The sequence below is a fragment of the Salvelinus fontinalis genome, chromosome 4 (genome assembly GCF_029448725.1).
Source record: "Salvelinus fontinalis isolate EN_2023a chromosome 4, ASM2944872v1, whole genome shotgun sequence".
NCBI lineage: Eukaryota > Metazoa > Chordata > Actinopteri > Salmoniformes > Salmonidae > Salvelinus > Salvelinus fontinalis.
Genome location: NC_074668.1, coordinates 44,444,634 through 44,457,795, shown reverse-complemented (window position 1 = coordinate 44,457,795; position 13,162 = coordinate 44,444,634). Strand labels below are relative to the sequence as shown.

Genomic DNA, 13,162 nt, shown 5'->3' with positions numbered 1-13,162 from the left:
CCAGTCAATTGAATTTACCATATGTGGACTCCAATAAATTTGTAGAAACACCTGAAGGATGATCAATAGAAACAGGATGCACCTGAGCTCGATTTCGAGTCTCATAGCAAAGGGTCTGAATACTTATGTGAATAAAACCTATTTTCACTTTGTCGTTATGGGGGAATGTGTGTAGATTGCTGAGGATTTTTATTTATTTATTTAATCAATTTTAGAATAAGGCTGTAACGTAAGAAAATGTGGGAAAAGTCAAGGGGTCTGAATACTTTCCAAAGGCACTGTACTTAACACGGACCATTTTTATGCTGCATGATTTGTCAGTGGAATAAGTAGTTTTTTTTTTTTTTTATCTTGTGTGGAACTGCAGCACAGGAGGTTGTTGGCACCTTAATTGGGTAGGACAGGCTCGTGGTAATGGCTGGAGAGGAATCAGTGGAATGGCCATTCCATTCGCTCCGTTCCGGCCATTGTTATGAGCCGTCCTCCCCTCAGCAGCCTCCTGTGGACTGCAGACCATGTCAGGGCCATATCTGAGTGGTGTTCGGGTGCCTAGATGGTGGTTAGTTTGTGAGTGTTTGTTAGATTTTTTTTTTGTGCTAAAGTATATCTACTACAGAGGTGAGTGATGTTGTTTGTTAAGTGACATCAGATTACCTGTGAAGCCTGTAGTCCCAGAATCTCTTTATAGTGTGTGTGTGTGTGTGTGTGTGTGTGTGTGTGTGTGTGTGTGTGTGTGTGTGTGTGTGTGTGTGTGTGTGTGTGTGTGTGTGTGTGTGTGTGTGTGTGTGTGTGTGTGTGTGTGTGTGTGTGTGTGTGTGTGTGTGTGTGTGTGCGGGTGGGTGTCTGTGTTACAGTAAACCTGTACCTCTCTAAACTATCTTTGCACTCAGTATTGAGGACAGCAGAGGCAGATAGACGCATTGGCACACCTATAAATAATGGAAGATATACCTTCGACATGCAAATTTGGGGGAGGAAAAGACTCAAACGGGCACTTTGAAACGCACTGATTCGGAAGGGAAGCTATTTAATATTCAAATTAAAGGTTTGTTTTTGTCCTTTCAGGGCTCGGAAATCAATAAGCTTGAGGAATTCTAGCAAGAAACAAGCGCTCCCTCTGGACAGTGATTTCCTGCAGTGTGTTTGTGTGTGTGTGTGTCTGTGCGCTTGCCTGTGTGTGTTTGTGCGTGCGTGCGTGCGTGTGTTTGAGTGTGTGTGTGTGTGTGCTTGTGCCTGTGTGTGTGCATACTGAATGTGTTTGTTCATGCATGTGTGTATACACAGAGAGAGAGGAGTTGTGTTTACTACTCAGGATCTTACAATGGAAGCTTTGTTAAGTGTGTCAGGGCATTGTGAGAGAAGCATGTCAAAGAGCTGTTTGTCCGTCATGACTTTCACAGACAGACACAGAGACAGAATGTCTGACCCCCCCTGTCTTTCATGTGAACAAGAGACGATTGGGACAGAGCACGGGGAAGAGAGTACATCACTCACACACGCACAGGCACACACAAACACCTGCGTTGTCACTCAATCACCTATCCATCCTCCCTCTTTCCGGTGACTCAGCACTCAGCATCCAGCCTGTGATTGAACAGGTGGCCTGCATGTATGCATGTGTGGGTGTTGGAGAGAGCGAGAGAGCGAGAGAGAGAGCGAGAGAGAGAGAGAGAGAGAGAGAGAGAGAGAGAGAGAGAGAGAGAGAGAGAGAGAGAGAGAGAGAGAGAGAGAGAGAGAGAGAGAGAGAGAGAGAGAGAGAGAGAGAGAGAGCGAGCGAGAGATGACTGTTTCTCTAGGTGCTGGGTACCATGACACCAGGCCGTAGAATGAGGTAGTCTGTGTACTCTGACTGGGTCTCTGACACTCCCATTGTGTCAATAACGTCATCTGTCTCCCACACACCATCTCTGACCCTTAAACCCACATCACTACAATCCCACCCTCAGTCTGTCTGTAGGTACACTCTCATCTCCATACTACCCATTAAGTGACATGTTTTGCATGATAATATAAACATTATTTTGTCCAACAAAGCCCTACTTCATGTCCATACAACATTTTTATGTTAATGTTAAGCTTATTATATGCATTATCAGTCATTGTACCCAATGCAGGGAACTTCAGCTGTAGAATGGGAAATCAGGACAGGGTTAAACCAGGACAGATCTAGTTGGAAAGAGGGTTAGATCAGGTAACCAGCATAGATGAGGAGAACTGGGCTGTGTTCCAAATGGCACTCTATTCCCTATGTACTGCACTACTTTTGACCAGGGCTTATAGAGACACATTTGGAACGCACACCATGTCCCCTCAGGTGACCAATGTTTGCCACTCCCATAAAGTGAGGCTTGCTTGGCCTATATGGGCCATGGGAGTCCCAGCAGAGAAGACTGTAGCAGAGGATGGAGTTAGGGTCAGAGTCTGCATCTCAAATGATTTCTCTTCTCTAGGAGAACACAGACCTCCGCAGCGCATAGAAACCAGCAGCTATTTGAACACTCGGGAGAGAAGAGAAAATCAGCACACTGCTCTTTTTGTCACGCACATTATTCCTCTTCTCTCTCTCTCTATCTCTCTCTATCTCTCTATCTCTATCTCTCTCTCTCTCTCTCTATCTCTCTATCTCTCTCTATCTCTCTCTATCTCTCTCTATCTCTCTATCTCTCTCTCTCTCTCTTTCTCTCTCTCTCTCTCTCTCTCTCCTTTACTCTCTCCTTTCCTCTTTCCTCTACACTCTCTCCATCTCTTTCTCTCTCTTCTCTCTCTCTCTCCTCTCTCTCCTTTACTCTCTGTCATAACTTGGCTATCATTAATGTGATGACGATTGTTTTATCAAATCGATTAACTATGTTTAATTATGCGATGATTCAATTACTCATGTAACAATTCATCATCAGCAAATTTGGGGTACTACGGAAAAGGTTTATTTAACGAGTTACCGTTTGCCGAAATAACTCTTAAAGATATAAATATCTCTTACATTTCAGTCATTAATCAGTCATTAATTAATTGTTATTTACCTTCTATCAATCTCATTCTGAATGTCGCAAAATCCTTCTGCGCAAACCCTAGCATAAATGATGAATCAGCGATATACAAATTGGCTTAATTATTTATTTACTATCTAACTAAATAATCACACAGAATTATATGAACACACAAACAGTATAGTTATTGGTTACTAACACAATGCAATGAAAAGTCTAATAACCAGGACAGATCAGAATATCGGAATAAACCGATATGACGGCTTGTTAGACCAAATGAAAAGGGAGTGGCATGTAAGAAAGAGTGGGAGAAAAGACAAAGGACTTCATCTACCCACAGCTCAAAATTATGCTCATGGATATGCTACTTTGCACATGATCGGCCGCTCATTCGAAAAGATTTGCAATGTATATATTTCCGATTGTATGTCTTTGTTGTCTCTGTTGAAATCGCCGGTCCGTCTGAGGAGTAATTCGACAGAAAGTCTCTGGTTGTGTCTGTTAGAATTGATTTTCCAGATGTACCAATGGTTATTGGATAGGGAAATGTTCTTTAGAGGTACCACCCCATGGTTCTCGGGCTTGGTTCGTTAGAATAGATACTTCAGAGGTATCTATAGTGGTGGGAGGAAATTGTTCTTCTCTCTCTTCTTCGGTTGAGTTTCCTAGACTATTTTACATATACAGCTGCAGACTGTGAATGTGTAGTCTTGTAGAGATGTTCTTCTTCTCTGTTGAAAGTTTCAGAGTTTCTAGCCATTCAGTACCTTTCAGCTAACGCTGTCGGTCTCGTTGGCTTATAGAGTGGTAACCATTTCAGCGTGGGGACGCATGTCCTCACGTTCTCTGGTCTTTAGTTTTGTAGATTTCTTAACTTCTTATGGCTGCAAGGGGCAGCATTGAGTAATCTGGAAAGAGGTGGCCATTTCAAACGGCCTCCTACTCAATTCTTGCTCGTACAATATGCATATTATCATTACTATTGGATAGAAAACACTCTCTAGTTTCTTAAACCGTTTTAATTATTTCTCTAAGTGAACCAGAACTCTTTCTGCAGCCCATTTCCAATCCGGAAGTGAGATTTCCAAAAGCGAGGTCTTTTTTCAAGAGCTTGTCTATAAAAGGGCATGTCACTTGGGACTATAGAAACACGTCATACACCTTCCCTTGGTTGTCATGCGGAAGTGAGAGCAGAAATGACTTGAATATCTCGTTCTGGGATTGAATACATCCTCTTGGAGTGAGAGGTGCGCCATTATTATTTTTTTCAAAGGCGCGAAGTTGGACCTGGATTTGCCTCCTGGAAAACCGGCGTTATAGGTGAATATGATCTCCGGCTTCGATTTTATTTGATACATGTCACAATATCATCCTAAAGTATGTTTTTTCAATATAGTTTAAATATATTATTGAAATTTATTCGGGACTTTAGACGTGATGCGTTGGAAGAATTTGTTCAAGAAGGAGAGGTTAGCGCCGCACGGCCAGTGTGCTTGCTAATTCAAGAGGGAAATAGTTCGTTCTGGATCCAAACAAAGACGGTTCTGGACAATGGACCCCTTTACAACATTCTGATGGAAGATCAACAAAGATAAGGACCCAATTTGGGATGCTATTTCATAAATCTGTCGAACTGTGCTATCGCTACCGATTACTTGGAATCAATGCTGTTGTGTGTTAGTTATTGCAGTAAGCTAATATAACGATATATTGTGTTTTCGCTGTAAAACACTTAAAAAAACGGAAATATTGTCTGCATTCACAAGATCTTTGTCTTTCATTTTGCTATACACCATATATTTTTCTGAAATGTTTTGTGATGAGTAATTAGGTAGTTGACGTTGGTGTCTGTATTTACTCTGGCTACTCCCGTGCTATTTCTGACTGTAGCTATGATGGTAGCATCAATGTAAAACTGATTTATAGCTCAAATATGCACATATTTCGAACAAAACATAGATTTACTGTGTAACATGTTATAGGACTGTCATCTGAGGAAGTTGTTTCTAGGTTTGTTTGGTTGGATCTTGGTTAGTTAGGTTGGCTTTGTGCATGCTACCTGTGCTGTGAAAAATGTCTGTCCTCTTTTGTATTTGGTGGTGAACTAACATAAATATACGTGGTGTTTTTGCTGTAAAACATTTTAAAAATCGGACACGTTGGCTGGATTCACAAGATGTTTATCTTTCAAATGCTGTATTGGACTTGTTAATGTGTGAAAGTTAAATATAAAAAAAAAAATAGATTTTGAATTTCAAGCCCTGCAATTGAGCTGGATGTTGTCATAAGTGTACCGATGTCGGGCCAGCCAGCCTAACAGGTTTCTTAACCATTCGTGACTTCCGGTTCACACCATCCGCCTGCTTGGTCTAATGTTCATTTTGTCAGAAGTGGGTTTTATGCACTCTGGAAAAAGGGGCGTTCCATGATGCCGACGTAATGTGTGTGCTCACGTGGGTGTGGCCGCTGACTTGGTTAAGACTTCATATGAAAAGCACTTCTCTCATTTAGAAGGCTCACATCACATTACATCTTCTCACAAATAGTTTCATATTTAATCTTATCAGTTCCCCAACATTTGGATGTGAATCTGGGAAATATACACATTCACTGGGAAATATACACATTCAGAGATACAGTTATGTTGTTATACTGCCCTTCGTGGGATCCCAAAACACAACTGATCTGACTTAATTGTTCTTTACGTGCCCACGGACCACTCCAACCGCTTGAACTACAGAAATGTTGTTTCATTATTACATTTTTTGATGTTACCGTTTTGGCGGGAGGAATCTCCTTGTAACAAAGAGGTTTCTGTCACGTTCCTGACCTATTTCTGTTAGTTTGTTATATGTGTTAGTTGGTCAGGACGTGAGTTTGGGTGGGCATTCTATGTTTTCTGTTTCTATGTTGGTTTATGGGTTGCCTGGTATGGCTCTTAATTAGAGGCAGGTGTTTGGCGTTCCTCTAATTAAGAGTCATATTTAGGTAGGTGTTTTCACAGTGTTCGTTGTGGGTGATTGTCTCCTGTGTCTGTGTCTGTACACCACGCGGGACTGTTTCGGTTTGTTTGTTCATCGTTCTTTTGTGTAGCCTATTTTCTCTGTTCGTGCGTTCTCGTGTGTTATTGTGAGTCCGTCGTTCAGATCTGTCTACACCGTTTATTTGTTTTGTTAGTGTATAGTCGAGTTCGTGTGTTTCTTTAATAAATCATGTCTACAAACTCCGCTGCATTTTGGTTCAATCCCTGCTCATCCTCTTCTGATGAAGAGGAGGAGGAAAGCCGTTACAGAATCACCCACCATTCCAGAACCAAGCGGCGTGAGTTCAAGCAGGATTATACACAGGAATCATGGACTTGGGAGGAAATATTGGACGGGAGAGGTCCATGGGCACAGCCGGGAGAATATCGCCGTCCCAAAGCTGAGCTGGAGGCAGCGAAAGCAGAGAGGCGGTGGTATGAGGAGGCAGCAAGGAGACGTGGCTGGAAGCCCGAGAGGAGAACCCAAAAATTTCTTGGGGGGGGGGGGGGGGGGGGGGGGGCTAAGAGGTAGTGGGCCAAGGGCAGGTAGGAGACCTGCGCCCACTTCCCAGGCTTACCGTGGAGAGCGGGAGTACGGGCAGGCGCCATGTTACGCAGTAGAGCGCACGGTGTCTCCTGTACGAGTGCATAGCCCAGTGCGGGTTATTCCACCTCCCCGCACTGGTAGGGCTAGATTGGGCATTGAGCCAGGTGTCATGAGGCCGGCTCAACGCGTCTGGTCTCCAGTGCGTCTCCTCGGACCGGCTTACATGGCACCAGCCTTACGCATGGTGTCCCCGGTTCGCCTACATAGCCCGGTGCGGGTTATTCCACCTCCCCGCACTGGTCGGGCGACGGGGAGCATTCAACCAGGTAAGGTTGGGCAGGCTCGGTGCTCAAGGGAGCCAGTACGCCTTCACGGTCCGGTATTTCCGGCACTACCTCCCCGCCCCAGCCCAGTACCACCAGTGGCTACACCACGCACCAGGCTTCCAGTGCGTTTTCAGAGCCCTGTGCCTCCTCCATGCACTCTCCCTATGGTGCGTGTCTCCAGCCTAGTGCCTCCAGTTCCGGCACCGCGCACTAAGCCACATGTGCGTCTCCTAAGTCCTGTGCACACTGTTTCTCCCCGCACTCGTCCTGAGGTGCGTGCCCTCAGTCCGGTACCACGCACCAGGAATATAGTGCGCTTTGAGAGTTCAGTGTGCCCTGTCCCTGCTCCCCGCACTAGGCTTGAAGTGCGTGTCCTCAGTCAGGTGCCTCCAGTTACGGCACCACGCACCAAGCCTACAGTGCGTCTCAGCCGGCCAGAGTCTGCCGTCTGCCCAACGGCGCATGAACTGCCTGTCTGCCATGAGCCTGCAAAGCTGCCCGTCTGCCATGAGCCTACAGAGCCTTCCGCCAGACAGGAGCAGCCAGAGCCTTCCGCCAGACAGGAGCAGTCTGAGCCATCCGTCTCCGCAGCGCCATCTGAGCCATCCGTCTCCCCAGCGCCATCTGAGCCATCCGTCTCCCCAGCGCCGTCTGAGCCATCCGTCTCCCCAGCGCCGTCTGAGCCATCCGTCTCCCCAGCGCCGTCTGAGCCATCCGTCTGTCCTGAGCCATTAGAGCCGCCCGTCTGTCCCGTGCCGTCAGAGCCGATAGTCAGTCAGGAGCCGCTAGAGCCAGTTATCAGTCAGGAACTGCCAGAGCCGCCAACCAGACAGGATCTGCCAGAGCCGCCAACCAGACAGGATCTGCCAGAGCCGCCAACCAGACAGAATCTGCCAGAGCCGCCAACCAGACAGGATCTGCCAGAGCCGCCAACCAGACAGGATCTGCCAGAGCCGTCAGTGAGCCATGAGCGTCCAGAGCCTTCAGCCAGCCATGAGCGTCGAGAGCCGTCAGCCAGCCATGAGCGTCGAGAGCCGTCAGCCAGCCATGAGCGTCGAGAGCCGTCAGCCAGCCATGAGCGTCGAGAGCCGTCAGCCAGCCATGAGCGTCGAGAGCCGTCAGCCAGCCATGAGCGTCCTGAGCCGTTAGCCAGTCATGAGCTGTCCCTTAGCCCGGAGCGGCTATTTATCCAGAACTGCCCCTCAGTCCAGAGCTGTCTCTCTGTCCGGAGCTGCCTTTCAGTCCGGAGTTACCTCTCTATCCTGAGCTACCTCTCTATCTTGATCTATCCCTCTGTCTTGAGCTATCCCTCTGTCTTGATCTATCCCTCTGTCCCAGTGCTGCCCCGGTTGTTGATGTTACCTAAAGGATTTTGTGGGGGTAAGATGAGGGTGGACATTCATAGGGGGAGATGGAAGCTGGGATTGACTATGGTGGGGTGGGGACCTCGCCCGGAGCCTGAGCCACCACCGTGGTCAGATGCCCACCCAGACCCTCCCCTAGACTTTGTGCTGGTGCGCCCGGAGTTCGCACCTTATGGGGGGGGTTATGTCACGTTCCTGACCTATTTCTGTTAGTTTGTTATATGTGTTAGTTGGTCAGGACGTGAGTTTGGGTGGGCATTCTATGTTTTCTGTTTCTATGTTGGTTTATGGGTTGCCTGGTATGGCTCTTAATTAGAGGCAGGTGTTTGGCGTTCCTCTAATTAAGAGTCATATTTAGGTAGGTGTTTTCACAGTGTTCGTTGTGGGTGATTGTCTCCTGTGTCTGTGTCTGTACACCACGCGGGACTGTTTCGGTTTGTTTGTTCATCGTTCTTTTGTGTAGCCTATTTTCTCTATTCGTGCGTTCTTCATGTTTTATGTAAGTTCGTCGTCTAGGTCTGTCTACACCGTTTATTTTGTTTTGTTAGTGTATAGTCGAGTTCGTGTGTTTCTTTAATAAATCATGTCTACAAACTCCGCTGCATTTTGGTTCAATCCCTGCTCATCCTCTTCTGATGAAGAGGAGGAGGAAAGCCGTTACAGTTTCTTTCCTCTCAATCCTGCCAAACCCAAAGTTTCTACACAATATTTACGACCGGTCATAAAGCTGGTGGGGGGGAGAGAGAGGAGGGGGGGGCGCCTATAATCCTCACCCAACAGGGCAAGTCATGACATCTCTTTCCTCTACACTCCCTCCTCTCTCCTTTCCTCTTTCCACTATACTTCCTCCTCTCTGCATCTCTCTCTCTTTCTCTTTGTCTCTCTCTCTTTCGCTCTTGAATACTGATCAGGATGCATAAACCCTACCTACCGTTCCTCAACATTCTTGATGTGATTTATGAATCATCACTTTGTTGCGTTCAAGGCAAGTATAATTGAATGTTTAGAGAGTGGTACCGTCTCTCATAGAGAGACGTAAGGAGGAACAATTGGACCCCCGTTTTTTTATTTAACCTTTTATCTAACGAGGCAACTGGCAAGTCAATCAAATTCTTATTTGCAATGATAGCCTGGCAAGGGCCTGGTTTTATGTGTTTTTTAAAAAGTATTTTGTAACTGTTTTGCTCTTCTGCTATGGCTCCACTACTAGATGACTCGTGTCAGTTGACGCATGTGAAATTGTCAGTGCTAGTTCCTTTTCCTGCCAATATACACCAGGCAGATCACACAGATTACCTGATTTGTGTGTATGTGTGTGTGATTTGTGTCAGTGATTTGTGTCAGTGTGTGTATGTGTGTGGTGTTTGTTATAGTGGTGCATCTTCCATCTTCTATACCCCCCCTCGCTTTCTTCATAAGTAATATCTGTAGCAGACCACTTTGGAAGCACTGTTCGTTTTGGCACCCAGTCCATGAGCCAATAGTGCTTGTTTAGCAAACTGAACAACCTTCACTCCAACTCCCTGATTTAATGGATCAATAACTGACACTGGGTTTAGTCAACTCAATCCATTCACTACGCTGATATATCACCAAGTAAATGAGACTCGACAAGGAGTGGTTCATTGTGGAAAGAAAGTAGTAGCTAACTAAATTCAACCTTGTAGCCACACCTGTGTGCTGTTTACTATTGTACCTAGACTGGTTTAGCTGTTCAGCGGTTTAACGCTCTCTCTCCCTCCCTGCCCCTCTCTCTCCCTCCCTGCCCCTCTCTCTCTCTCCCTCCATCCCTCTCTACAGTGGGTGTTGGCCTTTGAGATCTTCATCCCTCTGGTCCTCTTCTTCATTCTGCTGGGCCTGCGCCAGAAGAAACCTGCCATCCCCGTCAAGGAAGGTAGGAAAGAAAGAAGGGGAGCTACACAAAAGAGTGTCGAAATTGAAGAGCAATAGAAGTGATGTAAAAGTAGCCGAAGTGCCAGTCTGTTTGTTACCATGCAAACTCCTTGTAACTCATTGTCCTGCCAACATAGTTTGGTATTATTGTTACGTTTATTTGAACAGGGACAATGTACAACAAAACATAAGTCTCAGTACACTTGAGAAAAGTTGCATTGTACCAGACTTAACCAACAGCTAATTTCAGTCTGCAGTCCCCGGGCAGGTGAACATACAGTATAAACAAGGAAAAATATGATTTATACGAACAGACAACATACAAACATCAGACATTGTTGTTGAGATACAGTAACAGTCAAAGTATAGACACACCTACTCATTCAAGGGTTTTTCTTTATTTGTACTATTTTCTACATTGTATAATAGTAGTGAAGACATCAACACTATGAAATAACACACATGGAATCATGTAGTAACCAAGAAAGTGTTAAACAAATCAAAATATATTTTTTATTTGAGATTCTTCAAAGTATCCATCCTTTGCCTTGATGACAGCTTTGTACACTCTTGGCATTCTCATTCAGTTTCACCTGGAATGCTTTTGAAGGAGTTCCCACATATGCTTAGCACTTGTTAGCTGCTTTTCCTTTACTCCGCGGTCCAACTCATCCCAAACCATCTCAATTGGGTTGAGGTCGAGTGATTGTGGAGGCCAGGTCATCTGATGCAGCACTCCATCACTCTCTTTCTTGGTCAAATAGCCCCTACATAGACTGGAGGTGTGTTTTGGGTCATTGTCCTGTTGAAAAACAAATTATAGTACCACTAAGCGCATACCATCCAAGATGGCGTGGCAGTGTAGACGTCTTTGTCCTGTCGTGTCCCGTGTCCCTTGTATATATCTTTTTACATCTTTTTCTTCGCATATCTTTTAAAAATACTTTCTTAAACCTCAACTTCTAAATACTCTCCTGCAACCCGCCTCACCCAATGTGGCGTGGATCTGCTTTTTTTCTAAAGTATTTCTATTTACTTCTGATCTGGAATCCATCTACTGAAGATAGCCAGCTAACTGCCTACCAGCTATCAGTTAGCAAACCATTGCTAGCGGTCATCAGCTAAACTTTAGCTCGGAAAGCTCTCGCTAGTTCGAACAACGTGACTAAAACCAGAGCATAACGGACCTATTTCTCTCCATATCCCCGGATTCCTACCGCAAACTCTGAACATTTTCATCTGGATCTTCGCAACTAGCTAACCACAATCCCGGGTGACCACTCCTGGCTAGCGTTTCCATCCCGGAGCAAGCACCAATTAGCCTGAAGCTAGCCCGGCTAGGGCTCCTGTGCTACCACTGAAGCCCACTCCTGGGCTACAATATCCGGACCCCTTTACTGCCGGTACGGAGCACGGAACCCCACCGATCCTCTACGACTGGAATACCGACATAATCTGCCCGAGGACTCCAACAGGCCCCTCAGGCGTGACGCCCGCTGAAGGCCCATTCTGCCAACCTACTAGGCCTGTTAGCTACCTAGAGCTACCTGGAACCCTACTAATTCCACGACTGGTCTATCGACGTCACCGCACGAAGAGGCAAAAACAGCCCCCCCCCCCCCCCCCCCCCCCCATCGCGACGTCCCCCAAAGGCTAACTTGCCTGCCCCGGTCTGCTAACTGCTAGCTTATCTTGCAGCTAGCGCAGCCAGGAAGCTAGCACCAGTTAGCAAACACAATTCTACAATTCACAACCTCTCTTTCGCCATCGCTATCCGGCTTGGATTCTCTGTCGACACGACCACGTCTGGTCTGCAGACGTGCCCTCAACCGGTGCCCTCAACCGGCCTCCGTCTGAGCAGACCCCCTCCGTCTGAGCAGACCACCCCCCCGGGCTACTAACTTTAAACGCGTGCTAGCTTAGTGGAGGCCTCACTGCTCCATCTACGGCTGCCCCCTGGACACTATGATCACTTGGCTACATAGCTGATGCCTGCTTGACTGTCCATTAATTCATGGTACTCCATTCTGTTTATTTGTGTTTTATCTGTCGGCTCTGTGCCTTAACTCAGGATCTGTGTGTAGTTAATCCGACCCTCTCTGCCCAGTCGTCGCCATTTTTACCTTCTGTTACTGTGTTAGCTGACTAGTGCTCTTACCTCACCTGTTGTTTTAGCTAGCTCTCCCAATCATGACCTGCAATCACTTTATGCCTTATTGTATGTCTCTCTCAAATATCAATATGCCTTGCATACTGTTGTTCAGGCTAGTTATCATTGTTTTGGTTTGCAATGGACCCCGTAGTTCCACTCTCCGTACCTCTGATACCTCCTTTGTCCCACCCCCCACACATGCGGTGACCTCACCCATTGAGACCAGCATGTCCAGAGATACAACCTCTCTTATCATCACCCAGTGCCTGGGCTTGCCTCCGCTGTACCCGTGCCCCACCATACCCTGGTCTGCACATTATGCCCAGAATCTATTCTACCACGCCCATAAATCTGCTCCTTTTATTCCTTGTCCCCAACGCTCTAGGCGACCAGTTTTGATAGCCTTTAGCCGCACCCTCATCCTACTACTCCTCTGTTCCTCGGGTGATGTGGAGGTAAACCCAGGCCCTGCATGTCCCCAGTCACCCTCATTTGTTGACTTCTGTGACCGAAAAAGCCTTGGCCTCATGCATGTCAACATCAGAAGCCTCCTCCCTAAATTTGCCTTACTCACCGCTTTAGCACACTCTGCCAACCCTGATGTCCTTGCCGTGTCTGAAACCTGGCTTAGGAAGGCCACCAAAAACTCTGAGATTTCCATACCCAACTATAACACTTTCCGTCAAGATAGAACTGCCAAAGGGGGAGGAGTTGCAATCTACTGCAGAGATAGCCTGCAAAGTTCTGTCATACTTTGCCCTCCAAATACACCTCTGCTGTCTTCAATCAAGATCTCAGCGATCACTGCCTCATTGCCTGTATCCGCCACGGGTCCACGGTCAAACGACCACCCCTCATCACTGTCAAACGC

General features: G+C 46.5%; 1 protein-coding gene across 5 annotated transcripts in view; it reads left to right on the top strand.

The window, feature by feature from the left end:
- Window positions 1-13,162, top strand: part of LOC129853855 (ATP-binding cassette sub-family A member 2-like) — a 96,910-nt gene that overhangs the window by 30,265 nt on the left and 53,483 nt on the right. For all 5 annotated transcript variants that reach the window (XM_055920301.1, XM_055920299.1, XM_055920304.1 and 2 more), the window contains exon 2: window positions 10,047-10,140. In XM_055920301.1, the coding sequence (XP_055776276.1) occupies window positions 10,047-10,140 (94 nt within the window). The remainder of the gene's footprint in view (window positions 1-10,046; window positions 10,141-13,162) is intronic.